The following is a 27105-nucleotide window of genomic DNA, read 5'->3' on the forward strand; positions in this document are numbered from 1 at the left end:
AGTAGTTTAGAAGTGAGCGCCACCCGCTGTAAGTTTCCTCCGCATTTTTGGTTAGCAGGTTAGTTTAGTTAAAGCGTGAAAACGCTGAAGATGTTTTGTTTGTTTATTTTGTACTAGACAGTTTAGACGGTAAATATTAGTTAGAATTGTTTTTTTTTTGTTATATATCCTTCATTAATTTGGCGCCACTTAATTCTCGTTTCCCCCACCATCCTTAATCTATATTGATTGATTGATTTTATGTTGAAAGATCTTGCAAATAATACTTTATTGCTTTTTGACTTCCTTTCTCAATTGTTTCTGCCAACTCGACTCTACACCATAACTTTTCAATCCAGATGGATGGGGCAACCATTACTGCATCCAAAATGGTGAAAACCCTTGGAGTAACGATTGATGACCAACTAAACTTCTCTGACCACATTTCTAGAACTGCTCGATCGTGCAGATTCGCACTCTATAACATCAGAAAGATCCGACCCTTCCTATCTGAACATGCAGCTCAACTCCTTGTTCAAGCTCTTGTTCTCTCCAAACTGGATTACTGCAACTCTCTACTAGCTGGGCTTCCAGCTAACTCTATCAAGCCTCTTCAACTGCTCCAGAATGCAGCAGCACGAGTGGTCTTTAATGAACCTAAACGAGCACATGTCACTCCGCTGCTCATCCGTTTGCACTGGCTGCCAGTTGCTGCTCGCATCAAATTCAAAGCTCTGATGTTTGCCTACAAAGTGACTTCTGGCCTTGCTCCTTCTTATCTGCTCTCGCTTCTGCAGATGTATGTGCCCTCCAGAAACTTGCGTTCTGTGAATGAACGTCGCCTCGTGGTTCCATCCCAAAGAGGGAAGAAATCACTTTCGTGAACGCTCACGCTCAATCTGCCCAGTTGGTGGAATGAACTCCCTAACTGCATCAGAACAGCAGAGTCACTCGCTACTTTCAAGAAACGACTAAAAACTCAACTATTTAGTCTCCATTTCACTTCCTAATCTGCAATTGCCTCTCTGAATATCACACTAACTGTACCAAAAAAAACAAACAAACAAAAAAAATAAAAATAAAATACTAATACTACTAATACTTCCCTTCTTAGACTTTACAGACCTGAAACTTGCCTATAGCACTTATTCATTGTTGCTCTTGGTTGTGTAAATTGCTTCCTTGTCCTCATTTGTAAGTCGCTTTAGATAAAAGCGTCTTCTAAATGTCTAAATGTAAATGTAATGTAAAATGTATTGTAAATAAATTCACTTACTTTTGCAGTATTTTGGTTGTCGCGTTGATATTTTGCCGCCAACTCACCACAAAATATTATCACCCTAAATGTTACCTTTTAAACCCTAGAGACAAAACTTAAAAGTCGTAACACTGACCATCACACAGAATTCACCCTTGTTCCCGATCCAAAACCTTTTTCAAAAGATTTGGAATATGCCTGCACTTGTTTGTTTTATTTACCTCTTTAGTCTCAGATAAAAGTAGTTTAAACCTACGTTTTCTCAACATTTCGTGACATGTTCAATTTCCTCATTATGAGGTTTCCCTCGACAGGATTTCAGACATCCTAAGTAAAAACAACAACAACACTTAATCACATAATATTTAATAGAAATTTGTTTTGTTCTTTCTAAACCCACCTTTACCGACAGCTTTTATTGGTCGGATGGCCCAGTCATGCAAAATGTCAGTTAGGTCAGCGGAGTAGACGAAAGCAAAGTTTGGTCGTGAGCTGCTGGACGCTTTCAGCTGTGAACATACTCATATACTGTACATGTCGGCTACAGCCATATTACCCTGCAGCCTAACAGCTAAGCAGGGCTGAGCCTGGTCAGTACCTGGATGGGAGACCACTAGGGAAAACAAGGTTGCTGTTGGAAGTGGTGTTAGTGAGGCCAGCAGGGGGCGGTCAACCTGCAGGGGGCGCTCAACCTGCGGTTCTGAGTATGCCATAGTATAGTAAAGGGGGCACTATACTATAAGTGAGCGCTGTCTTTCGGATGAGACGTTAAACCAAGGTCCTGACTCCCTGTGGTCTTTAAAAATGCTATGGTACTTTTTGTAAAAAGTAGGGGTGTAACCCTGGCCAAATTCCCTCCATCGGCCCACTCTTTATGGTCCCCCAGTCATCCCCATCCACTAGCAGTATCTCAGGGTGCTTTCACACCTGTGAATCGATTCAGTTCTTCCGAAACAGAGATTACAATTGTTAAATTTGTTGCTCTTGGAGCGGTTCGCTTTTACACTGCAAAGTTTCCAATCGGACCAAAAGAGCTAAAACAAGTCACGTGCGAGTAAACTCACATTGGTCAGAGTGTCAGAGTTTATTTTGCAGCGTCCCGCTCAGCTGTCAGGAGAGGTGGTGGTTTGGTGGTGATTGACAGGGTGCACGCGTGCGGCGTGTCTGAGGAGAGACGCGATGAGGAGGGGTGAGAAGGGTGCGCGACGATGCCTATTTGAGGACCGGGAGGGAGACGCGAGATTACCGGGAGATCATCACTCGTTTGCGGGCATCCGGAGACTCGCGAAACTTCCCGCCATACTCATAATTTTCTCTTCATATAGCCGTAAGCCTATTACATATCCATAAAACACTGTGATATAACCGCGCTCGGATCGCATCGCTTTCTCACTGCAATCGATCCGCTCCAGGGTTCGTTTCAATCGAGCCGAGACCACCTCATTCAAGCGATCTCGGAGCGATTACTTTGGCGCGGAACAGAGCGCGATTACCCTGTTCGCATATGCCAAACGAACCGCGCTAACTGGGCAAACGAGACAAAAGTCTAGGTGTGAAAGCACCCTCAGTCTCTTTACTCCACTAATAGCTGGTGTGTGGTGAGCGCACTGGCGCCAATGTACTGTGGCAGCTGACGCAACATCCAAGTGGATGCTGCACACTGGTGATGGTGTAAAGAGACCTCCCTCATGATTGTGCCAAACATGATAAATGCGATATAAAAATACACTTTACATTACATTTCTTTATATAAGTGCTGTTTTTTATTTACAGCACGCTTGCATTGATATTTAACATCTCTTGCTTAAATACACTACTGAACAGCAGCTGTGCTAATTGTGTTCTTTGTTCTCTATTTCCACCCGGGGATACTCATCCCAAGGCTTCTAGAGATTGTGCGTTACCATTGATGTGATCCAAGACCTGTGAAGAGATGATGCCAACCATTGAGGACTTATAGAGGTATCCAATCTTTGACCAGGCCGTATCCTGAGCAGATGCTGTGCAGTCACGGAGGAGTGGAGAGCATGAGACTGATTCCTGAAAGACCCTAGTGACCGTCAAGTCTCCGCATTGATTCCGTGGGCCAGCCTGAACACCCGGCGGTGACCTACTCACACCTGCAGCTTCTCCACGATGGATGTCCAGCCTCCGGCGCCTAGACTGCAGCTCTGCACAAGAAGTTTGGCCAGAGCAGAAATGGTCGTGCCCAACTGAGCCTGGTTTCTCTCTATTTTTTCCCCCTTCACTTTCATCAGTTGGTGGCATTTGTTCCTTGTTACTGCCACCCCTGGCTCGCTTGGTTTGGGACATCTGGAGCTTTGCATCAATGGATTTGCCTTTCAGTGTTTGGACTTTCAGCAGTAAGAGAGTAAGAGAGTAAATCAGGGGTCACAGAACTTGTTCCTGGAGGGCCGGTGCCCTACAGATTTTAGCTCCAACTCTAATCAAACACACCTGAACAAGCTAATCAAGGTTTACTAGGTATACTTGAAACATCCAGGCAGGTGTGTTGAGGCAAGTTGGAGCAAAACCCTGCAGGGACACCGGCCCTCCTGGATCGAGATTGGTGATTCCTGGAGTAAATGAATTTATGTGGTGCTGAAAGCAAACAATTCAAAGAAAACACTAGGTATTAACGGAATCAGTACATAAAATGTTCATTAGCAAAAATGATCATGAAAAAATAATGTGCTCTCGGCCATTGAGGCTATTTATCTGCTGCAAATGTGGGTCTGTGTAGGTCTACAGCACGGAGGAATACAACCGGACTCTGACTGCAGAAGCTGAGAGAGGATCATGTGAGCTCTACTGTTGCTCTTATTGGCTGTCGCTCAAGTAAGTCGCTCTTCATTTACGTAAACTTGAAGGATTCTCAACTTCGTTGTGTCGCTGTCTAGTGATCAGCGTGATCCGGGCTCTTCCGAAATGTTAGCTGACAGTAGGTTTTTTTATGTTCCTCTTTGTTGAGTTTCTTCGTGGGCGTTTTGTTTTGCTACTTTAATGTACAAGTAGCTAAAACTCGCTCATTCAGAGGCGGGAACCAGCGAACGTACTTTAATCATAAGGTAAACAAAACAAAAGTTTCCATCTGGAGCTCCTTCATGGGACTCTACACTTGTAAACTCTCGTTCTATCGGGTTCACGGCTCTCAGCACCGCCCATGCTCATCACAGCTACCAAGCCAACCAATCAGAGCTTGTCCCCATATCAAACACACCTGAACCAATTAATTAGGACCTGAACACCACGTGATAATTACAGGCAGGTGTGTTTGATATGGGTGGCAACTGAAATCTGCAGGAAGGTGGCTCTCCAGGAACAGGGTAGGCCACCCCTGGGCTAATAGATGGACTTCTACAATTAGTATCAATCATGAACTCATTTACTGTAATTTATACAATCAGGTGCTACAAGTAAAAAGTGTTAAAAACACCAAATACAACTTGCCTTGCTTTTTTTTTTTAATTAACAACATGTTCATCAACTCTATTGTCACACAAATCATACAAAAAATATTTGATATTTTAAAAATATTTAAAACGTGTACATTGAAAAATGTAGTAACATTACATTCATGATATTTACTCAACAAGGAAATCAACGAGCATGTCTCATTTTTCCCTCAACTTTGTTCATATATGTACATTTAACACTGATAATGATGCAGAAACATATAATAAAGCAAAGCACATAAACATACAGCGCAACTAAAAATAAAACACCACCATTTTTTTTGTCTCCTGGTGTTCGGGATCTTATAGCATAGGCTTTTGACGTTCTATGTCTTTGGATATATGTTAGAGCAGGGGTCATCAATCTCGGTCCTGGAGGGTCGGTGTCCCTGCAGGGTTTAGCTCCAACTTGCCTCAACACACCTGCCTGGATGTTTCAAGTATACCTAGAGAGACCTTGATTAGCTTGTCCAGGTGTGTTTGATTAGGGTTGGAGCTAAAATCTGCAGGACACCGGTCCTCCAGGAACAAGTTTGGTGACCCCTGTCTTAGAGGTTCATTCCGTTGTGGCGACCCCTGATGAATAAAGGGAGTAAGCTGAAAGAAAATGAATGAATGGATGTTTGTTTATTGTTCTGCACTTTTTCTCTTTATCTCTATAGTGGCTATCCAGAGCACGGAACAGGCTAATACTCGAAGACCGATGGTCATTCCCTGAAAGAGGAACCTTATAGGGGCAAATAATAGTATGCGTTAGTTAGAGCTTTTGTACTTCAAAGTACATAAAACTGAATAGTGGAATACAATAGATTGACCAGATGTGCTCACCTGAAGGTCTCATTGTCGTAAATTCTGCAGGCACCCCTTCCACAGGATTTCCTCTGGCCCCATTTCAGACAGGTGGTGTCAATGAGACCACCAAAGTAAATGGGTGCAGGAATACCACCTGTAAGGAAGTTAAAGTGCATTATAAACAATGCTGAGTGTTGGTCTAGGATAAGAAAACAAATACATGGATATTATACCTTATAAAACACCACAAACTCACCTAGAACTCTTATAGATAACAGTAACACTCCCACAGAGAGAGCCTTCAGCTCAGGATCCACAATCCTGCAAGAACACGTTCTCAATAAGCATTTTTGGATATAAACTCAAATATCCATACATTTTTCACAAATCCGTATGTAGCTTTATATAAGATTGCCCTCTTTTGATCTTTGCATTGTAGGTAGGGTTACCGGCGACCTTCCGCAACAAGGAGGCCAAAGACCATGGCCTCTAGCGTCTGTCGCTAGAGCACCTTTAAGGCTGATTTATACTTCTGCGTCAAACGCTGGCGTATGACACATAGCCCTTCGCCGTGGCCGTCGCTGACGTGCACCTCTTAAAAAATGTAGCTACACGTCGCAACGACGCGTAGCGTAAGCTCTGTGATTGGTCGGCTTAGTAGCGCAAGGTGCGAGCCTGATGGAGCGATTGTTTACAAGTGTGGAGTCCCGTGAAGGAGCTCCGGATGGAAAGTTTTGTTTTGTGTTTACCTCATAGTTAAAGTTGTTGCACGTTCGCCGGTTCCTGCCTCAAAATGAGCGAGTTTGAACCACTTGTGCATCCCGGAAGTGTTCAGGAAAAGCAAAACAACAGCAAAGAAACTCGACACAGAGGAACATTTACACCTCACTGCCAACTAGCATTTCGGAAGTGTTAATGCAGACCAACAGAGACAGCGCGCAGAAGTATAAATGCACAGCTACGCGCGTTGCATGCGCCGTGAGTTACGTCGGTGACTTGACGCAGAAGTATAAACCAGGCTTTAGAGGTCAGAGGAGTGAGGTTTACCTGCACATCACTTACTAAATGACCTCCGTTACACTAGCCTTGACTTTGTAGACTTTGGCTTCGTCCGAAAGCGCCTACTACTCAGTAGGTACTGCATTTGAATTTAAACGTACTACTCGGCCCGTTAGAAAAGTACGTTCTATACAGTATGAACGTGAAAAGTATGAATTCGGACGTACTACATCCGCCATTTTGGCATTGCCACGTGACCTACCTGCGTCATTTGCGTCGCTTTACTCCCATTCATGAATCCGCTGGCGGGGCATCATGGGATAGCGCAGCATGCATGGGATGCGCACTTCAGAATGTCGCCGGAAGTAGTAAGTCATCCGGGTACTTCTCGCATACTGATTTTCGAATTCTATGAATTCGGACATACTACTCGGCTCGCATACTGATTCTAGCGTCCTATATAGTATGGAAGTATGCGGTTTCGGACGCAGCCATTGTCTTGCTTTTAGCTCTGCGAAATATGTGAAATTCACCCAACTTTAAAATGATTAAGGCGGAGGAGGGAAAGACGTTTGCCCCTACGGGTATATATGGTGTCCAGTGTTGCCATGCCTTGGGGGTTGGGCAGTTGGGTGTTATTTAACACGATTGTGGGGTATAAAATGACAATTTTGGCGGTTTTGCAACTGAATGTCGTCACACTCCACCCCCACCCCACTTTTTGTGATTTTCGCGCCCATCACAACCCCCCAACTTTTCATTCTGGTGTTTTTTTTTGCATTTTGGTGGGTTTTGGATAGTTGGAATCAGTCAGCTACATCTTGCAACCCTGATGGTGTTCTCCATTCAAAGGGATTCGTGAGTACGAGAGGGATCTCAGGTCTGCTGGGAGCAAATTGTGGCGACCGACCACTTTCCTCCTCCATGTTTCCTCTGTTGTGGTTTATCATGTCGGCGTCTCCACACACGCTTTTCCATCTACGTCATGAAACCGTGGAGAAATACCACATTGTCTCAAGTTTAATGACGTATAAAACAGAACGCCTCAATAAATCTGATCTGCCAGTTAACATGACAGTCGCATTGTCACATATCCAATGTATATCTGATTTATTTCCACATATAAAGGAGGCTCTCTGAATATCCGAACGCATGCGTTCTTTTCGTGTTCACACGGTCATAGAACAGATTCGATCTGTGTCACATTTGCACAAAAAAACGGAATCGGGTCACATTTAACTGGCAGTGTAAGAGGGGCTGTGGCGAGGGGGCGGGGCCAAGAGCTGTGGTAATGGAATGAGGTTGCCGCGTAAGTGGATACACCTGTGGCGTGCACCAGCCTCGAATCCCACGGAGGGAGCTCCGGCCTATAAGAGGAGGAACGATTACAGAGGAAGCCGAGAGAGGACCGGGCCCGGACATATTGTTTTACTTTTGTTTTCAGTTTGACTCATGCTCCTTGACTCTAAAGCCCCTGTAATGAAGTTTACGGCCCTTTAGCTGCCAGGAAGAAGAGGCGGATAACCGAAGTTTTTAAATATTTATTGATAACACAGACGGTAACTCCTAACGGAGACTGCCGTCCGTTTGTTTTGGTTTAGACAGCAGTCTCCGTTAGGAGTTACCGTCTGTGTTATCAATAAATATTTAAAAACTTCGGTTATCCGCCTCTTCTTCCTGGCAGCTAAAGGGCCGTAAACTTCATTACAGGGGCTTTAGACACCCCTTAAACGAGCTAATCAAGCTTTTTCTGAGTATTCTAAAAACTTCTAAGCAGGTGTGTTAAAGGAAGGTGGAGTTAAACTATGCAAGACACCGGCCCTCCAGGACTACGTTTGGTCACCCGTAGATTTGGGCGTAGGAATGAGCCATTCTGAACAGTACATTTTGTTTGACACTAAACAAAATTCCTGCACAAAAGATTGTACGTGCCCATAAGTTGTACCCTTTAAGTTCCTTAATTGCAAAGGGCCATTTGAAGTGGCCAGTTTCGAGTACTTCAATTTGGAATGAGATTTTAATATGGCAGGCATGATCGTTTTCAGTCTGAAGTAGTGTATGTGTTCGAACGGCCAAAGTCAGAGTGGTCAGAAGTCATTCGTTTCTAATGTGAGCATGTTCCGGCATTCTTGGATGATGTGCGAGTTCAAAAAGGGAAACCAGTTCATAGTAATGATATATGACGCAGTTTACCTGCATCCAGTCAGAAAATAAGAGTACACCGCTTTCAAAGATTACAGAGAACAAAGTCTGGTAAATATTGGTTCAGACTATATAGGTTCCAAAGCCAAATTAAAGAGGTTGATTGCTGTGGTGGGTTTTACAGTTTTTCGGGTTAATAATAATAATAATAATTCCTTACATTTACATAGTGCTTTTTCTGGACACTCAAAGCACTTTACACAATGAGGGGAATCTCCTCATCCATCACCAGTATGCAGCATCCACCTGGATGACGTGATCAGACCAGACTGCACACCAGACACCAGCTGGAAACCATGAGACTGAAGCCAATTATGATGTGGAAATGGTTAGGAGGCCATGATGGCCAGAGGCCAGTGGGTAAATTTAGGGTAGGATGCCGGAGTTAAACCCATGCTCTTTTTCGAAAGACATCCTGGGATTTTTAACCACCACAGAGAGTCAGGACCTCGGTTTAATGTCTCACTGAGCAGTATAGAGTCCCCATCAGTATACTGGGGTGTTAGAACCCACACAGACCGCAAGTTGATGCCCCCTGCTGGTCCCCCTAACACCACTTCCGGCAGCAACCTAGCTTTCCCATGTGGTCACCCATCTAGGTACTGACCATGCATAGCCCTGCTTAGCTTCAGTGGCCGACCATAGGTTGTGCACAAGTTAATGTTAAAACCAAAACAAGTAAGCATCTTGGGAAGCAAAACATTATGTAAACAGCACACAACAATATGTATTTTTTTAAGATAGAAGGTAAACAGAACCTCATAGAAAAAGTGAGAAAGGGAACAGCGCCAAGACTGTACACAAACAAGACCAAAGACTGCACTCCCAGAAAAACGTAGATCATTTGGTTGCAGTTGGGATCTCGTGAACACTGTCCAAGAACTGCAGAGGAGTTGCCAACGCTCAGTCCCCAGCTCTGAATACACCTGCAGTCATGGAATGTCTGACAAAAATGAGACAAGAGGGAAATAGACTAACAAACATGTAATAATTGAAGGAGATAGTGTAAGATTGTTATTCACTGCATTCACCTTATTCCATCCTGCACCCTGGGTGGAATTGCAGCCCGCATGGCAAGGGGAGATGTAGGTCAGTCCATTCTCTCCACACACTGGATCCCATTGGAGTTCTGGACACCCACAGTCAGCATTGCAAGAAGGGAGTACATCGCTTACTACACCTTGAACTTCAGCAGATCTGCCACATGAACAATTCCTTGTTATGTTGTCCTACAGTGATTTGAAAACTAATGGATTGAAAAGGTGGATAGAGATAAAAGTACCCTTGATAGGGCACTGTAACCCCTGCGACATCTAGATTCTCACAGCTGAGAGCGAAGAAAGGCACAGCCAAAAGCAACATGGTGACACCGGTGAACAAATTCACTCTTGCGGATGCCAGCAGACCCCATTTAAACCTCTTCATCATCAACCCACTCAGGAAAATACCCACAGCCACTGCCGGAATACATGTCACTCCTATGTACAGTGTACAAATATGCAACCAGTTAAAACAGACTGGAAATACAGGAAAATTCTAGCAACATCACAGTTGTCACCTATCAGAAAGTTGGCTTTGGATGCACTTTGCCCAAACTGCTGTTCCAGATACTTTGGCGTGTACGTTGCAACTATGGCGAAGTCGTTGAATGCCACTATACTGTACGCCAGGTACAGAATGTAGATCTTATTGGTCAGCAGACGCTTAAAAGTTGGTGCAAAATCTAGAAAACAAGTAAACGGCACAATATTTAAACAATATTGTTAAAAGAGATGACAATGTTGCCATACCTTTGGCTATCTCTGTAAGGCTGGGTGTGGTTTTGTGCTGTTGTTGGGGGTGGTCTAGCTCGGAGGTTTGGGAGTTTTCAGGTAGAGCTCTTGGCAAGAACCAGAAAGGAAAAGCAGCGAGGAGAGTCAACAGGCCAGACACCGCAAAACCCAACCACCAAGCCCCAACCCAGCGAGAGTCCTGCGGTGTGATGGTCACGCTTTCTGAGAAGAGAATATATCTGTTAGCTCAGTGGTTTTCCACCATGGTCCTGGAGGACCACCAACACTGCATATTTACGATGTCTCCTTAACAAAGCTATATAAATAAAGATTAATTAAATTGAATTGAACTTATTATAACCTGCAATTCAAGTTTTACACTAAGGTTTACAATCAAATATACCCTACCTAAAAGAAGACCAAACCTTTATCAGATATGGAGGGATGTATAAAGTTCTCCTAAAGACACTCCTTCCAAGCCAACCACAGTTAATGACCTTGTCTTTATGCTGGCTATCACTGTTTTTAGGCCAATCTTCCTTCTACTTCCTGTGCCTACAATTTACCCTAAAGGCTGAGACCAGCGGCGCTGATGGGGGATCGGTCTTTGCTCTCTCTCTGCTCCTCACACTTTCCTGTCTATATTCTTCACTGTCTGTTAGATAGAAATTCTTCTTTGGCCTTAGTCCCGTATGGTTGCGGGGTCGGCTATTTGGAACAAGTCCTTCCTTTTAACGAGGCCTGTCACCCTCATACACTACGGACAAATTAGCCTACCCAAGTCACCTGCAGCATGTCTTTGGACTGTGGGGGAAACAGGAGCACCCGAAGGAAACCCACGCGAACGCAGGGAGAACATGCAAACTCCTCACAGAAATGCCAACTGAGCCGAGCGACCAATCGACCTTCTTGCTGTGAGGCGACAGCACTACCTACTGCGCCACTGCTTCGCCTGTCTGTTAGATAGTAATATGTTCCGCTGCTATGTCACATATGGCACTCAAAACTGTTCTTGTTCATCTCATTGGTCATGGTAACCCTCAGATCTTGATGCAAGTGTTTCTTAATCCTAGCCCAGTCATTTCTGGTAGTGATGGGTCGCTCATTTTGAACGAATCTTCAATATGACTCGGGAACTACGAGTCCTCTCAGGGAGTGATTCGTTCATCCGTGCGTGCGCACGTGTGCAGGTGGTATCGTTAATTTCAAGTCTTCATCACATTGGCAGAAGCCAATCATACGCGTTTAGAGCCGGAAAAAGAATTGGATCCGCTCGTCTCTCGAGTCCTCTATCGGGTCTGAGTCACTCGTTCATCACGGGCCAATCATATGCGTTTAGAGCCGGAAAACGAATTGAACCGTTCATCTCTCGAGTCCTCGGGTTTGAGTCATTCTGTCACGTGATGAACGAACGATCATGGCTCCTATCGGCTCAGACTGTGCATTGATTAAGATTATATGTGTCTGTCAGTGTAACGTGAATGAACCCCTGACATTTGAAGACATGAAGAGGTGAGCTGAGCAAAGAGACAACAATACCTTCATAGACAAAAGAGCAGGTCAACATTGAATTATTATTTTCTTCTTCTTATATTCTAGTTATGACATATTTGTCGTACAATCAACCTTTTGGGCTAGTTGTAGATGTGTTTGGAAGCAATTCGTAACATTTTAATAATAATATGGCAAATTGAACCAAATGAACGAAATGACTCGAAAAAAGATTCGTTCATCTTGATGAACGAGACTCAAAGATCCGAGACAGTAAAATGATCCGATACTAATTTCTGGTGCTGCTTAACCACTTTTCAGAACCAGTTCATTAGGTTTTGAAAGAACCCCTTTGAAAATAGGCCAGAGTTTTCAAGCCAGCCCTGGAACTGACTTGGTGAAAAAGAGGTATATTCTGCCATCTCTAAAACCTTATGCTTGTGTGTTCCGAAGTTCTACCTTGATAGATTTCAAAGTAATATTGAATTTTTGTATTATTTTTGTTGCTGACATCTAAGGTAGATGCGTCCCAATGTTTATCTCACCTTGATTCACTAAGTCAAAGTCCACATAAAGATTAGCACATAGAGATCCAAGAATGAAACCAAAAATTGGCCCAATCCCTCTGAGTGTGTTCAGACAACCTACGGAAAAGAAGAAAAAATGTATCAAATCTTGTAGATTGACAGTGGTAATACTCCTACTACCAATAATATTCATCTTCTCACCAATGTAAAAGGCAGAGTTTTCTGGACGTGCATAATCATCTATGAATGACATTCCCAGAGGGACAATGCTGGCTTCCCCAATCCCACGCATAGCGTTTCCCAAAAGCACTACCACCCACAAAAGTGAGCTTTCCGCTTCCATTATTTGGCACTCTAGACAACCCATACAGTGTGAACTGTTAGGTATTGCATTTTACAATTAAAACATCCCATATGCCTTTCACATAACGCATTACCAGAGTAAGGCTGTTGAAGAGTTTCCTGAGAGTCAGATGAGCATGTAGAGATCACAGTGAAATTACCAGCATCATTAGTGTGGGTGGCAGCTGTACCATACTTGTACCTGCCAGAAAAAAACAGAGACAAATTTAGCTCATACTGTACAATATTTCAAATATAGATCCTAAAGAATGCACATATTTAAAGAGTGGATCTTCGTTAACTTTATGTGAATATACTTCTTTATTCAAAACTCACCGGCCCATAATGAAATGAGGTGAAGCCATTAGCAGTGTTCCTATACCCATCAGCAGAACCCCTGCTCCAATGATCTTGGGCCTGTGAAACTTAGCGCCAACATAGCTTACCAGTGTAATGACCAGCATATTACCTGTAAGCAAAGTACATTGTCAACAAGTTGTACATTATTTTACAGCATACCATCATTCAACTGTCCCATTTGTATACACTGTAGTTCAGTCACATCACAGCATCAATGGTGTGACACAAAGGTATAAGCATTCATCTACTGCCCTTGTTTCACACTACACCTCAATGTATCTAATGCACTATAAAGATGAACCAGTACTTGTCATATTAATAATTGTATTTGCAACTTAAAATGTAAATCACGGTTTGCACATGCAGACAATACAAAAAAACTCACTTCATCCACGCGTCAAATTCACTTCACAACAGATGCGGATTCAAGTGTTTGGCAGGACTTCTGTCTTCCCGGTGACTCTAGCTTCATTGCTAAATGGCTAACATGGATTTTATTGAGAAAATAGCAACCCGGGCTCATTGTGGAAACGTAGCCACGCAGACGTTTCTGCAGACCGCGAAATACGTCCCGGAGGTACGTATTCGAGCAGTTTTTGTTTTCGCGGATCCGCGAGAGGCCGCTGTGCGCGCTTTTTCGCATCTTGAATGCCTCTCGGGAGCGCGCGCCATTCGCGCCCGCGCTGTTCTCGCGTGAAAAGCCGCCGGAGGCCGCTGTGGAGCGACCGTCCGTGCGACTAACTGGCTAAACGACTGAACACTCAACCGACCCAGCTGCCCTCCTCTTCCTCCTTTCCTAAACCCAAGCGACGATTTGCAGAAGCCGTCCAGAAAAAAAAACAAAAGCCCTCGTCCGATTTTGACCGCGTTATCGGATCTCGCCGCGTTCTCGCCCTTATTTTTTGGATTCTGTTTTTCATCTTAACTGATTTCTGGAACCGCTTTTCCCCGGACTCGATTCCTGTCGTCCCCGTGGCCGGCTCCTCCTCCTCCAGGCCTCCGCTCCGCCGACGTAACACTGAGAGCTAAGCAGACAAGCTGGTTGCAGCGGGAAAGCCCTCCACACGTAGGTGAGCCGTCAGCCGGCGAACACGAAGAGGAGGAGCGACGTCACACCGCCCCATAGCGTTCGCTCGAAAAAAACTAAACGCGGCCATACGTACCTCCGGCCACGTAATTCGCGGTCTCCAGAAACGTCTGCGGGGCTACATTTCCAGAATGAGCTTGGGTTGGAAAATAACTGTGTTTATGTGCTTTATGAAGGCTGAAAAACAGCATAGATTAGTTTGGAGCCGTGTCTGAGGTCTTGTTTACACTAATGCGTTTATGTTTTAAAATGCATAAGTTTTGCTACGGTTACGCCATCCGTCCATACAGTGGAATTTTTGGAGCGCCGAAAACAAAGCGTTTTGGAAATGCTGGAGAGGCCATTTTCATTCTAAAACGCTGCTGCTCCGTCTCAGTGTGAATGAGGGAAAACGGCAACATCTGATGACTGAGGCGGGGCTGCAGACATTCACCTCTCTGATTGGGGCTTTTCCTCAGTATTAAGTAGCCTACACACAGTTCAGTCCTGCATCCTCTCCTGTTAGAGAGTCCTGAGCATATAAGATCCTCAAGCCTTGGGCTCCTTCCATTAGCCGGGCGAAAGGAGAGTTTGAATTCAGGTAGATCTCAAGAACTTCCCTGCCGTATTTCTGGCTAATGACTAGGGATGGCTACCGAAACTCTGTAGTTTATCGGAATCGGTGCTACATCATAAAAGTCTGAAGTATCGATAAGTTTTGACGTTAACGGTTCTGGAGAATAAGCATTACTTCCAGTAGCATCATTTAACTGACCAACCTTTTCTAATTTGCGTTATTCGTCTGCACAGTTGGCAATCTCACATGATAACGGCTTGTGTTTTCGTAGACAGCAACAATGCCCGTTGCAACAAATGCAAGCAGATGTTTTCTTGTATAAGCGAAACGCAAGCGATCTGGCTAAGAGAAGGTATCTTTCAAAAGTACATTAACTGCAGATAGACAAATGAAAAGTTTTCAACTGTTTTGCTTTTATTTTTAACATTACCCTGCTGAAAAATCCAGCTTAAACCAGCCTAGGCTGGTTGGCTGGTTTTAGCTGGTCGACCAGGCTGGTTTTAGAGGGGTTTTGGCCATTTTCAGACAGGTTTCCAGCCTGGTCTTAGCTGGACATAGTTGGTTTTGGCTGGGCTCCCAGCCTGGTTAGGCTGTTCAAGCTGGTTTTAGCTGGTCATCTCCCAGCCTGACCAGCTAAGACCAGGCTGGAAATGGCTGGAAACCACCCTGGAAATGGCCAAAACCCCTCTAAAACCAGCCTGGTCAACCAGCTAAAACCAGCCAACCAGCCTAGGCTGGTTTAGGCTGGATTTTTCAGCAGGGTTAGATTATTGTCTGTGTGTGCGGAGTCAGTAGAGATTCAGCTTCTCATTTAAGAGATGTGTGTGCAACCTTCAACTTAAAAATACAACTATTAATACATCAAGTTCTCACATTCAGACTTTCCACCTCTCGAGTTTTGCTACCGACTTTCCTTCATGCTCAACTCACCCATTTCAAAGCTGCCATCAATGAAACCAACGGTGGAGCTCGTGATCTCAAACCGCTTCTCAATCTGAGTGATGGTGCTTTTGGTGTAAGACGCCGTCATGGATTTAGAGAAGTAACAGAAGGCGAGTGCGCCAATAAAGATCTTTTTAGACACAAGGATAGAGAGAACATCTATTACAATTAAATCAAACGATCAGTTAATAGTAGTTTAAACTTCAGGCAAACGGTCTTACCTTCAGCCTTGGAGAGCAGCATGTGGTTGGAGAGGCTTTCTCATTTCTGTCTGAATATTCCATCCCATTTGAGCTGCCTTCCATGATGAACTATTGGCCATTTGGAAAAAGACAACACACACGTCAGATTCACTGGCAGATCCAGTTGAAATCTGGTTGGCTCCGGTAATGCTCTGTCCTCTCAGTCATTGCTGATTTAAATGAAAGCTCGGACATGAACCTGCATTTCAATTCGCGTTGAACACTGGATGATACCTGATACTTCAGCTACCCTGCTGAAAAATCCAGCTTAAACCAGCCTAGGCTGGTTGGCTGGTTTAAGCTGGTCGACCAGGCCTGTTTTAGAGGGGTTTTGGCCACTTCCAGGCTGGTTTCCTGCCATTTCCAGCCTGGTCTTAGCTGGTCAGGCTGGGAGATGACCAGCTAAAACCAGCTTGACCAGCCTAACCAAGCTGGGAGTCCAGCCAAAACCAGCTATATCCAGCTTAAACCAGGCTGGTCAAGCTGGATTTGGCTGGTAATTTTCCAGTCTGACCTGCTAAGACCAGGCTGGAAATGGCCAAAACCCCTCTAAAACCAGGCTGGTCAACCAGCTAAAACCAGCCAACCAGCCTAGGCTGGTTTAAGCTGGATATATTTGATGTATGACAAGTGCTTTCATCCCTCTAGAGTTGCTTTCACACTAGCTCTTTTGGTTTACAACTGGGTTCATTTCACATGTCTTCTGAACTCGGGTGTGCATCCTTGAACCCGAGTCCGCCTGAAAGTAGTGGTCTGGGGTTCATGCGAACTCTGCTACGGTTCACTTCTCGTACGAATGCAATCGTACCAAATAACGGAAGTGAACCGCCAACTGTACGACAAACTATCGTTTACATAATGTTCATTCGTATGTGTGTGTCACGCATTGTACCTTGGTGACAAGCAGGACTGAGCCTGGGCAAACACAGCGATGCTTGTCTCCTCCAAAACCAGCTTCTGCAGACACTGTGTTACGTTCTGTAGGTTTATAATAGACGAGAGTCACTTTCCCTACTGAAAAAAACAGCTTAAACCAGCCTAGGCTGGTTGGCTGGTTTTAGCTGGTCAACAAGGCTGGTTTTAGAGGGGTTTTGGGCATTTCCAGGGTGGTTTTCAGCCATTTCCAGTCTGGTATTAGCTGGTCATCTCCCAGCTTGACCAGCCTAGCCAGGCTGGGAGCCCAGCCAAAACCAGCTATGTCCAGCTTAAACCAGGCTGGTCAAGCTGGTTTTAGCTGGTCATTTTATAGCCTGACCAGCTAAGACCAGTCTGGAAATGGCTGCAAACAGGCCTGGAAATGGCCAAAGCCCCTCTAAGACCAGTCTGGTCGACCAGCTAAAACCAGCCAACTAGCCTAGGCTGGTTTAAGCTGGATTTTTCAGCAGGGTGTATGTCAAAAACTTAATGATACAGTAAAAGCAAATTGACCGGGAAGTGTGGAAGGCTTTGGCGCTTTGCTTTCGTGAGTAACCTAGCAACAGCCATAAACAAAACAGCAGCTTGATGACTCAAGCGTACCGGAGTTCAGAAGGAAAAAAGACAGTGTGAACACAAACCAACTGAGAAGGTGGCAAAGGGGGGGACAATGGAACTTGAGTAGGGTCCAGGCAATTGAACCAAATGTGAAAGCACCCTAGATCGCAGGTGTCAAATTCAGTTCCTGGAGGGCCACAGCTCTGCACAGTTTAGTTCCAACCCTAACTGAACACACCAGATCAAACTAATTAAGTCCTTTACGGGTTGTTTGAAACCTACAGGTAAGTGTTTTGAAGCAGGGTTGGAACTAAACTGTGTATTGCAACGGCCCTCTAGGAGCTGAATTTGATACCCTTGCTCTAGATTGAATGGTTCTCTCCAAAACAGGTATTAAAATTGCAAAACTCTTGCAGAGCACAGTTTGCTTTCAGAGAAAAAAATGTTTTAAACAGTCCGAAATTGATAGTCTTATTATATGTTCATTCATTAATTTTCTTTTCGGCTTAGTCCGTTTATTAATCTGGGGTCGGCACAGCGGAATGAACCGCCAACTTATCCAGCATATGTTTTCCACAGCAGATGCCTTTCCTAGCTGCAACCCATCACTGGGAAACACCCATGCCCTTTCATTCACACACATACACTACGGACAATTTTTTTAGCCTACCCAGTTCACCTATAGCGCATGTCTTTGGACTTGTGGGGGAAACACCCGGAGGAAACCCACGCGAACGCTGGGAGAACATGCAAACTCCACACAGAAATGCCAACTGACCCAGCCGAGGCTTGAACCAGTGACCTTCTTGCTGTGAGGCGAGAGCACTACCTACTGCACCACCGCGTCGCATATATCATATGTGCATAGGTCAACAGAGCGAATCAAAGTTCATCGGAGATAACTTCAAACCAGCGCGCAACACCAGCGAACTCAACGGGGAGAGCCTGACAGAGATACAAAGACAAGTGAGGACAACGAACTGACAAGGTGAGACAGGAACGCTGAACATTTATAGACACAGTAATGCGCTACACCTGGAGCTAGTGGTGCTAGGCGACCGGTGACCAAGATCATGTGACCGCCCAGCTGATGACATGAAAACAACAACACTGACAGCCACGCGACTCTCACACAAACCCAGAAACAAGCGCACACACACTTGTCACACACGCACCGCAAACACAGATAAACAATCGCACCACGCAGACACATCATAGAAGAGCAGATAGATCCACAACCGTGACACCGACTTTATAGCCCTCGGGCAGGGCTTCGGGTCAATATTTACGTCATAGCTGGCACGCATATCGGGCTTGCATTAGAAAAAACTTTGATTGCGTGCAGTTCGGAAGCGCCAGTGATGCCTTGCGCATAGAGATTTCCAGCCACGTACAATAGAGATCATAACAAACTTGCCAATGGCGAACTCAAAACTGTAAAACAACGCTCCACCTCGTCATCCCTTATTCTTATTTCAATCTCAAGAAACACTGATGCTTTCGGTCAAAGGCTACATTATTCAAGAGCATTCGTTATTACGTAAGTCGTATAGTTTCTTCGAAATCTAAATTTAATAAAAGCACATCAGCACCAAGGAAAAATCAGACGCCCAAGGCGTAACCTTTAAAATTATGACATATTTTTAAAAAAATCCAATATAGGATTGTGGTAGTGAAGCATTAATTAAATCGTTAATTTCCAATGAGCGAAAATCCTCCGCACGCACAGTTGAATAATGGATGGGCTCAAATAAAAAATATAATTCGTTCATTTGTCTTGGAAAAAATTATTTTTAAACGAATTTCGTACAGTTTGTCTTTTTTAGCTTAAATATTTATTTTTGTTGGTCAATATTTACGTCATAGCTAGCACGCATGTCGGGCTTACATTAGAAAAAACTTTGATTGCGCTAGAGATGCCTTGCGCATAGAGATTTCCAGCCACGTACAATAGAGAACATTAAGAGAAAACTTGGCAAACTTAAAACTGAAAAACGCTAGAGGAAGGACCGCTCCAGCACCGCTCCACCTCGTCATCCCTTATTCTTATTTCAATCTCAAGAAACACTGATCGGTCAAAGGCTACATTATTAAGAGCATTCATTGTGACATAATTCGTAGAGTTTCTTCGAAATCTAAATTTAATAAAAGCACATCAGCACCAAGGAAAAATCAGAAGCCCAAGGCGTAATCTTTAAAATTATGACATATTTTAAAAAAAAATCTAATATAGGATTGTGGTAGTGAAGCATTAATTAAATCGTTAATTTCCAATGAGCGAAAATCATCCGCACGCACAGTTGAGTAATGGATGGGCTCAAATAAAAAATATAATTCGTTTATTTGTCTTGGAAAAATTAATTTTTAACGAATTTCGTATAGTTTGTCTTTTTTAGCTTAAATATTTATTTTTGTTGGTCAATATTTACGTCATAGCTAGCACGCATGTCGGGCTTACATTAGAAAAAACTTTGATTGCGCTAGAGATGCCTTGCGCATAGAGATTTCCAGCCACGTACAATAGAGAACATTAAGAGAAAACTTGGCAAATTTAAAACTGAAAAACGCTAGAGGAAGGACCGCTCCACCTCGTCATCCCTTATTCTTATTTCAATCTCAAGAAACACTGATCGGTCAAAGGCTACATTATTAAGAGCATTCATTGTGACATAATTCGTAGAGTTTCTTCGAAATCTAAATTTAATAAAAGCACATCAGCACCAAGGAAAAATCAGACGCTCAAGGCGTAATCTTTAAAATGATGACATATTAAAAAATCAAATATATGACAGAGGATTGTGGTAGTGAAGCATTAATTAAATCCTTAATTTCCAATTAGCGAAAATCATCCGCACGCACAGTTAAGTAATGGATATATTATAATTCGTTTATTTGTCTTGGAAAAATTAATTTTTAAACGAATTTCGTATAGTTTGTCTTTTTTAGCGTAACTATTTATTTTTGTTGATCAGTTAGCTACTAGATAAAATAGAAGAACGAATAACATGAGGTCAAGTGCTTCAAAACAAGTGCGCTATATGCTAACGCGCCAAAACACCAACTGGATTGTCAAATAAAATAATAATCTAGCCTAAATAAAAATTAAAATGGGTTTGAAACACCTTGAATGGTAGCGGTTCCACGCGAGGAGGCTGCACAGCTGGCGGATCTGAGTTGTCCGATGAAAGAGACACAGGCTGAGCCTGGTGTTTCTCTGGCTCAGGTGTCGATGAGACTGCGGTTTCCACCCTGTGCAAAGGATCAATATTTGTCTCATTAGTTTTAGGCCTTTTGGCAAATGTTTCAAATAAGTTTAGCCGTTTAAAAAAAGAGCGTTTACTCATTTAGAAACTTGTTTTAAACAATAGCTATACAAATTGTACGTTTTAGAGTGCGGAAAAAAACGCCAGCAAAACTAAAGCCAATAGATTTTCTCTATCTCCCACCATGCAGGTACATACACACTTTCAAACACACGAACGCACACCTTTATTTATTTTCATTCTTTCCTGCTTTGTCAATATATCGTGTTTATTAACCAATTTAAATGATGTAAGAAATAAAATAAAAAAGGTACCTCTCATGGTAGGTACGCGCTGTGCATACAGCCATACGGCTGCAGGCGTCGCTGAGTTAAATTGAGTAAACTCATCGTGGACAACATACTGCTTGAATATCGATATCACTTAAACGAAATCTTACATTCCAAGAGTTCCCACTTAGATATGCTTGGCGTTTGAAGCAGGTTTGGCATGCTGTCCCAGGAGAGAACCCTGAGCTAGGAAATACTTGAGCCCAAGGCCACCACCCGGTCAATAAGCATATAAGGGGATCCGAGATCAGGTTGGTCTCGAGAGCTACCCCTTAGAGAAGGGAGGAAAAGGAGGAGATGGGGTGGAAGGGGGGCTTCTTCCAAAACGAAGATGGAGCAGTAGGGAGAAAACCATCCATTTATAGTAAACTAGGATCACTCGGATTGGATTATTACTGATTACAGATGAGAAGCCAGTCGTGCTCAATCTTATCAATTGCTCCTCTTGAAATTAGTTCATTTAAAAAAACACACAAACAAAAAAGGTTTTTCTAAATTATTCTAATAAAAAAAAACTAAACGAACAAACATCAACTTTCTATTAAATACAACTCAGTATAAGCTTTTTGGCGGGAAAAAAAACAGGCTTCGGGCCAAAAATTATAATGAGCTGTTGGGCAAGGGCCGGACTACAGCCTGTGCGTCTCGAGCCAGGGACTAGATTTAAGGCCCGTGCAGGGCTCTATGGTGTAGGGCCTCCTTCTGCAGCCAATACAGCATCAATTTGTCACAGGAATGAGCAATACAAGTCCTGCACAGTGGTCAGAAGGATCTTCAAAAACTCCCCAAAGTGGCTTAATAATATTTTGGGTCTGGTGACTGTGCAGGCCATGGCTGACGAAGAACTTCACTTTCATGTTCATCAAACCCTTTTGTCGCCAGTCTTGCAGTATTGGTGCATTATCCTTGCATTGAAGTAGTCCTTGGCAGTTACTTGTCCATCTGGCACAAGTATTGGTCCTAGGGAATACCATGATAGTGCAGCCCAAACCATCACTGATCCACCCCCATGCTTCAGTCTGGGCATGCATCAGTCTTGGTGGTGTGATTCTTTTAATCGAGGGTCATTCTGAAAACGTAGTCCTGTAGACGTTTCTGGAGACCGCGATTTATGCAGCTGGAGGTATGTATGGCTGCATTTTATTTTTTAAGCTAACGTTACGGGGCGTTATGACACCATTCCTTTAGGCGCTTACGGGCTGACCGCTTACCTAATTGTGGAGGGCTTTCCCGCTGCAAACAGTTTGTCCAGTTAGCTCATCGTGTACGTCGGCAGACTTGAGACGCAGAGTGGAGTTGACCACGACGACGATGACTGGGTTCGAGTCTGGGGAAGAGCGGTTCCAGAAAGCAGGTAAGACAAAAACAGAATCCCAAAAATAAAGTGAACGAGTTCATAACAGGGTGAGAATGTGTTGAAATCCGAAAACGTGGCAAAAATCAGACAAGGGCTTTTCTTTTTCTGGATGGCTTTTGTAAACCGTCGGCTGGGTTTGGAGAAGTAAGTGGGCGGGCGGGTCAATTGGTAAAATTGGTTGGGTTTAGGGAAAGAGGAGGGTGGGTCAGTCGATTGGCCGGTCGCCCAGTCAATCATTCAGTCAGTTGACAGCGGCCTCTGGTGGCACTCACGAGAGACATTTGAGATACGAACAAGCGAACACAGTGGCCTCTCGCGGATTCGCTAAAAACAAAAACTTCAAAAATACAAACCTCCCGGGACGTATTTCGCGGGCTCCAGAAACATCCACGGGACTACGCTTTCACAATGAGCCTGGGTTGGATTCTTTGGGGCTTCTCCACACTTTATCTTGCTTAGATGTAGTGAAGGAGAACCACTTGGATCCAGTTACTCCTGTTGGATGTGGTTTGTCCTTCTAGGTCAGGGATGGGCAAACTCGGTCCCGGAGGGTCGATGTCCTGCACAGTTTAGCTCCAACACTAATCAAACACACCTGAACAAGCTGATCAGTGTCTTCAAGATCACTAGAAATCTACAAGCAGGTGTGTTTGATTACCCTGCTGAAAAATCCAGCTTAAACCAGCCTAGGCTGGTTGGCTGGTTTTAGCTGGTCGACCAGGCTGGTTTTAGAGGGGTTTTGGCCACTTCCAGGCTGGTTTCCAGCCATTTCCAGCCTGGTCTTAGCTGGTCAGGCTGGGAGATGACCAGCTAAAACCAGCTTGACCAGCCTAGCCAAGCTGGGAGTCCAGCCAAAACCAGCTATATCCAGCTTAAACCAGGCTGGTCAAACTGGTTTTAGCTGGATTTGGCTGGTCATTTTCCAGCCTAACCAGCTAAGACCAGGCTGGAAATGGCAGGAAACCAGCCTGGAAATGGCCAAAACCCCTCTAAAACCAGGCTGGTCAACCAGCTAAAACCAGCCAACCAGCCTAGGCTGGTTTAAGCTGGATTTTTCAGCAGGGTAGAGCTGGAGCTAAACTGTGCAGGACACTGGCCCTCCAGGACCGAGTTTGCCCACCCCTGTTCTAGGCGGTATGCTGACATTACCTTAGATACCGTGTCTCTTGACACATCGCAAAGACTTGCTGATTTGGTCACAGATGCACCAGCGAGACGTGCACCAACAATCTGTCCTCTTTTAAAAGCTGATATGTTACTCATAATGTGGTGTGCGGTGCAATATTTTAAGCAAAACTCTTTGCTAATCAAACCTTCACACTCTGCTCTTACTGGTGGATTATGCAATCAATAAAGATTAGCCAGATGTATGGTCAAATTTAGCCATGAAACCTCCAACACTAAATTGGCCAGTGCTTCAGTTTCATTGTCCAACCCCTGTAAGTCCTTAGCTATAATTCACACACCAATTCTTGTTTATGAAAATGATTACAGCAAAAAGTACGACCAACTTGCTGCATCAAACAAAATCCGGGTCATTTAAAAAACTTTATAGACATTCTTACCATATTATTCCTGTGGCAATCCTGTGATGAAAGTTACCCGTTTTAAATTTGTTTTCTGCTTACCTGCTGGCCTTTTTTAATAAGCCGACAGCATTCTGAAACACTTCCAGTGTGTCATTACAGTAATCCTCCTGATATTTCGTTACTGTCAGCACAGATTGATTATTGGAAATAACTATATATATTATACTTGCTCCACTCTGTAAATTGTGGCGCCTGGCTTTAACTACAAATCTGACAGTGGCAGATTTTGGATTTTATAAGAGTGCTTTCACATCTGTAGTTCGGTTCATTTGGTCCGGACCAAGAGCAATAAATGATACATTGTTGCATTTTCTGCCGTCTTTGGGTCGTTTCCACACCACACTGCTGGCTTTGGTCCGAACCAGTTAAAAAGAACCAAAATGTTGTCATCTGACAAAATCCACATCTCTCATTGGCCAGATGTTGTTGAACATAGTTCCTAAACCCAACCCAGGCTCATTGTGGAAACGTAGTCCCGCGGACGTTTCTGGAGACCGCGGAAAATGCCCCGGCGGGAACGTACGGCTGCAGTTTTTGTTTTCGCGAATCCGCGAGAGGCCGCTGTTACGCGCTTTTTCGCACCTCAGTTCACGCCCGCACTGTTCTAGCGTGAACCTGCCGGAGGCCGCTGCCCGACTGACCGGATGATTGACTGCGCGACCGGCCAATCGGTGGACTCGCCCTCCTCCTTCCCTGAACCCAACCAATTTTACAGATCGACCCGCCCGCCCACTCGCTTCCCTAAACCCGAGCAACAGTTTACAAAAGCCATCCAAAAAATAAAAGCCTAGATTTTTTTTTCTTTTTTCCACCACATTTTCGGATTTCACCACGTTCTCACCCTGTTACGAAACTCGTTCACTTAATTTTTGGGATTCTGTTTTTGTCTTACCTGATTGCTGGAACTGCTCTTCCCCGGACTCGAAACCTATCGCCGTGGTCGACTCCTCTCTGCATCTCAAGCCTGCCGACGTACACGATGAGCTGAGTGGACAAACGGGTTGCAGCGGGGAAGCTTGAGGTAAGGCAAGCGCGAAAGGGAACAGCGTCACACCGCCCCGCAGCGTTCGCTTGGAAAAAAATAAACGCAGCCGTACGTACCTGCCGGGACGTATTCCGCTGTCTCCAGAAACGTCCGCGGGGCTACGTTTTCAGAATGAGCTTGGGTTGCCTAAACTGCTTGTCGATTGGTCAGAATTCACGTGCGGGAAAACGCCAATGAACTCCCGCAAGTAAACAAACCGCGTTGTCAACAAATATTTTTCCTCCATATCCCATAATGCACAGCGCATCGACCTACGGCAGCTGGATTAGTCCAAAAAGCGAAGTACTTTTAGCGGTTGGACCTGTTGTAGTACGGATCTTATTCTCATCACAAACGTACCGATCCAGGGTTCGTTTGAAAGCGTACCGAGACCACCTCTTCAAGCAAGTCTCGGTACTCTTTTTTTGGTCCGCACTCGAGTACGATTGCTGCATTCACACCTGCCCAAACGAACCGCACCAAGAGGGGAAACCAACTCTAGTGCGATTCAACCCAACTAAATAAGGCAGGTGTGAAAGCACCCTAAATGTTTACACATTATTTAAAATACACATGCATATAATTACTTAGCAATTTTTATAAGAACACTCACATGTCCAGAGTGGTCTTCACATTCAGAGAGAGTGGTAATATTGTAGTCGAAATACGCCCAAAACAGCAACCTCTGAAAGCCCCTTTATACCTGCCCACAGGTGTTTTACTAATCTTTATCTAGCAGTGAGCATTTCTTTAACCCTATTTTTGTCCCAGTAAAAACACGTTCACATGCAGTTGGTTTTAATTCACAATGTTATGCAATTTTGAAACGTTGGCATGCATGCATTTACATAAATATGCATTTAAAGAAATGGAAATTTCTAGTTGGTTAATAAACTGTACTCTTAGGTAAAAATAACAGCTAAAATGGAACAGTTAAACATGGAACTACTCAATATCTGTTGGTAAGAATGTGAAGCATGACTATAATTCCTCCATTCTGTTAGTATTTGTGTGGCAAAACGAATTAAACAGTCTTAAAAACAGAGGAAATGAGATTTACAGATACAGCAGTAAGAATTAGATAAGCCATTTAAAGCATTGTACAAACATCAACCAGCAAACCCTCAGTGGTGCCAATCGAAACAAATGTCTGTCTTGTTGGCACAGTGCTCGGTTAATGTGTGGTACACTTTGGCAATGAAATCATCTTCGTGGAAATAATTGCTAAGGCTCTGCGCCACAAACCCAGCAAAAAAAAAGAAGCATGCTGTCTGATTACGTTGCCATGCCAGGACAATTCTTATTTTCATCCATGTATAATTGTTTCTTCAGAATCTAAATGAAATAATTCACGACGTGAAGCCCGATCAAGGATATCTACAGCTATGAAGTTCGCATGTAGAATCTGTCAGCCATCGGTTATTCAGCAATAAATCACAGCCCAAGTGATGAAAACAAGTAAACAATTCAAGTCAAGAAGGAACACGATGAGTCTAAACACACAACATCCGAAGACAGCAATTCTGCACTCTATGCAAGAACATTAAAGTGTTTCATGAAGGCAAGGCAAGGCAAACTTTATTTATAGAGCACAATTGGTATTAAAATACAATGAAATATAATTAAAAGTAATACTAAAATATAAATAATAAAAAATAACATGCATGCATCAGTCAAAGGCAAGAGAGTAAAAATATGTCTTTAAATTAGATTTAAAAGCATCCAAAGAATTAGAGATTCTGATGTTCAGTGGGAGACTGTTCCAGAGCGTTTGGCCGCAACACTGAAAGCTCGATCACCCTTTGACTTGCAGCGAGACCGAGGGACAGACAAAAGAAACTGGTCATGGGATCTTAAGAGTCTACAAGCTGTACATGGCCTAATAAGCTCGCTGACGTAAGCCGGGGCAGAATTGTGCAAAGCTTTATAGGTGAAAAGAAGAATTTTAAAACCAACCCTGTATTTTATAGGTAGCCAGTGCAATGAGGCGAGGACAGGGGAGATATGGGCTGTTTCTCAATATGCGTTCTTCAGCGGTCTCGTGTTCTCGTGCAACGTCATCATCA

General features: G+C 43.9%; 1 protein-coding gene across 10 annotated transcripts; it reads right to left on the minus strand.

The window, feature by feature from the left end:
* Positions 1-162: 162 nt before the first annotated feature.
* slco1f1 (solute carrier organic anion transporter family, member 1F1) lies at positions 163-26168 on the minus strand. Of its 10 annotated transcripts, none has more exons than XR_015481884.2 (16): positions 25653-26168; positions 20600-20726; positions 15984-16073; positions 15751-15892; positions 13154-13286; positions 12913-13019; positions 12677-12829; positions 12494-12592; positions 10476-10679; positions 10244-10408; positions 9968-10163; positions 9717-9882; positions 9444-9611; positions 5741-5805; positions 5521-5638; positions 5301-5419 (listed from the first exon to the last, which is right to left on the minus strand). XR_015481884.2 is itself a non-coding variant. In XM_087246373.2 (16 exons), coding segments are annotated over exons 1-16 (2052 nt in total). In that variant the 5' UTR covers positions 25655-26168; the 3' UTR covers positions 5301-5319.
* Positions 26169-27105: the final 937 nt, after the last annotated feature.

Source organism: Danio rerio, chromosome 4 (genome assembly GCF_052040795.2).
Source record: "Danio rerio strain M-AB ecotype USA chromosome 4, GRCz13ab, whole genome shotgun sequence".
Lineage (NCBI taxonomy): Eukaryota > Metazoa > Chordata > Actinopteri > Cypriniformes > Danionidae > Danio > Danio rerio.

Bases quoted from the DNA above. Each gene is read 5' to 3' on its own strand.
- slco1f1 (XM_087246373.2), bottom strand. The intron at 13,287-15,750 runs GTGAGTTGAGCA...CTTTGCTTACAG, and splicing joins TGATGGCAGCTTTGAAATGG to GTAATATGCTGGTCATTACA. The intron at 5,420-5,520 runs GTGAGCACATCT...TGCCCCTATAAG, and splicing joins TACGACAATGAGACCTTCAG to GTTCCTCTTTCAGGGAATGA.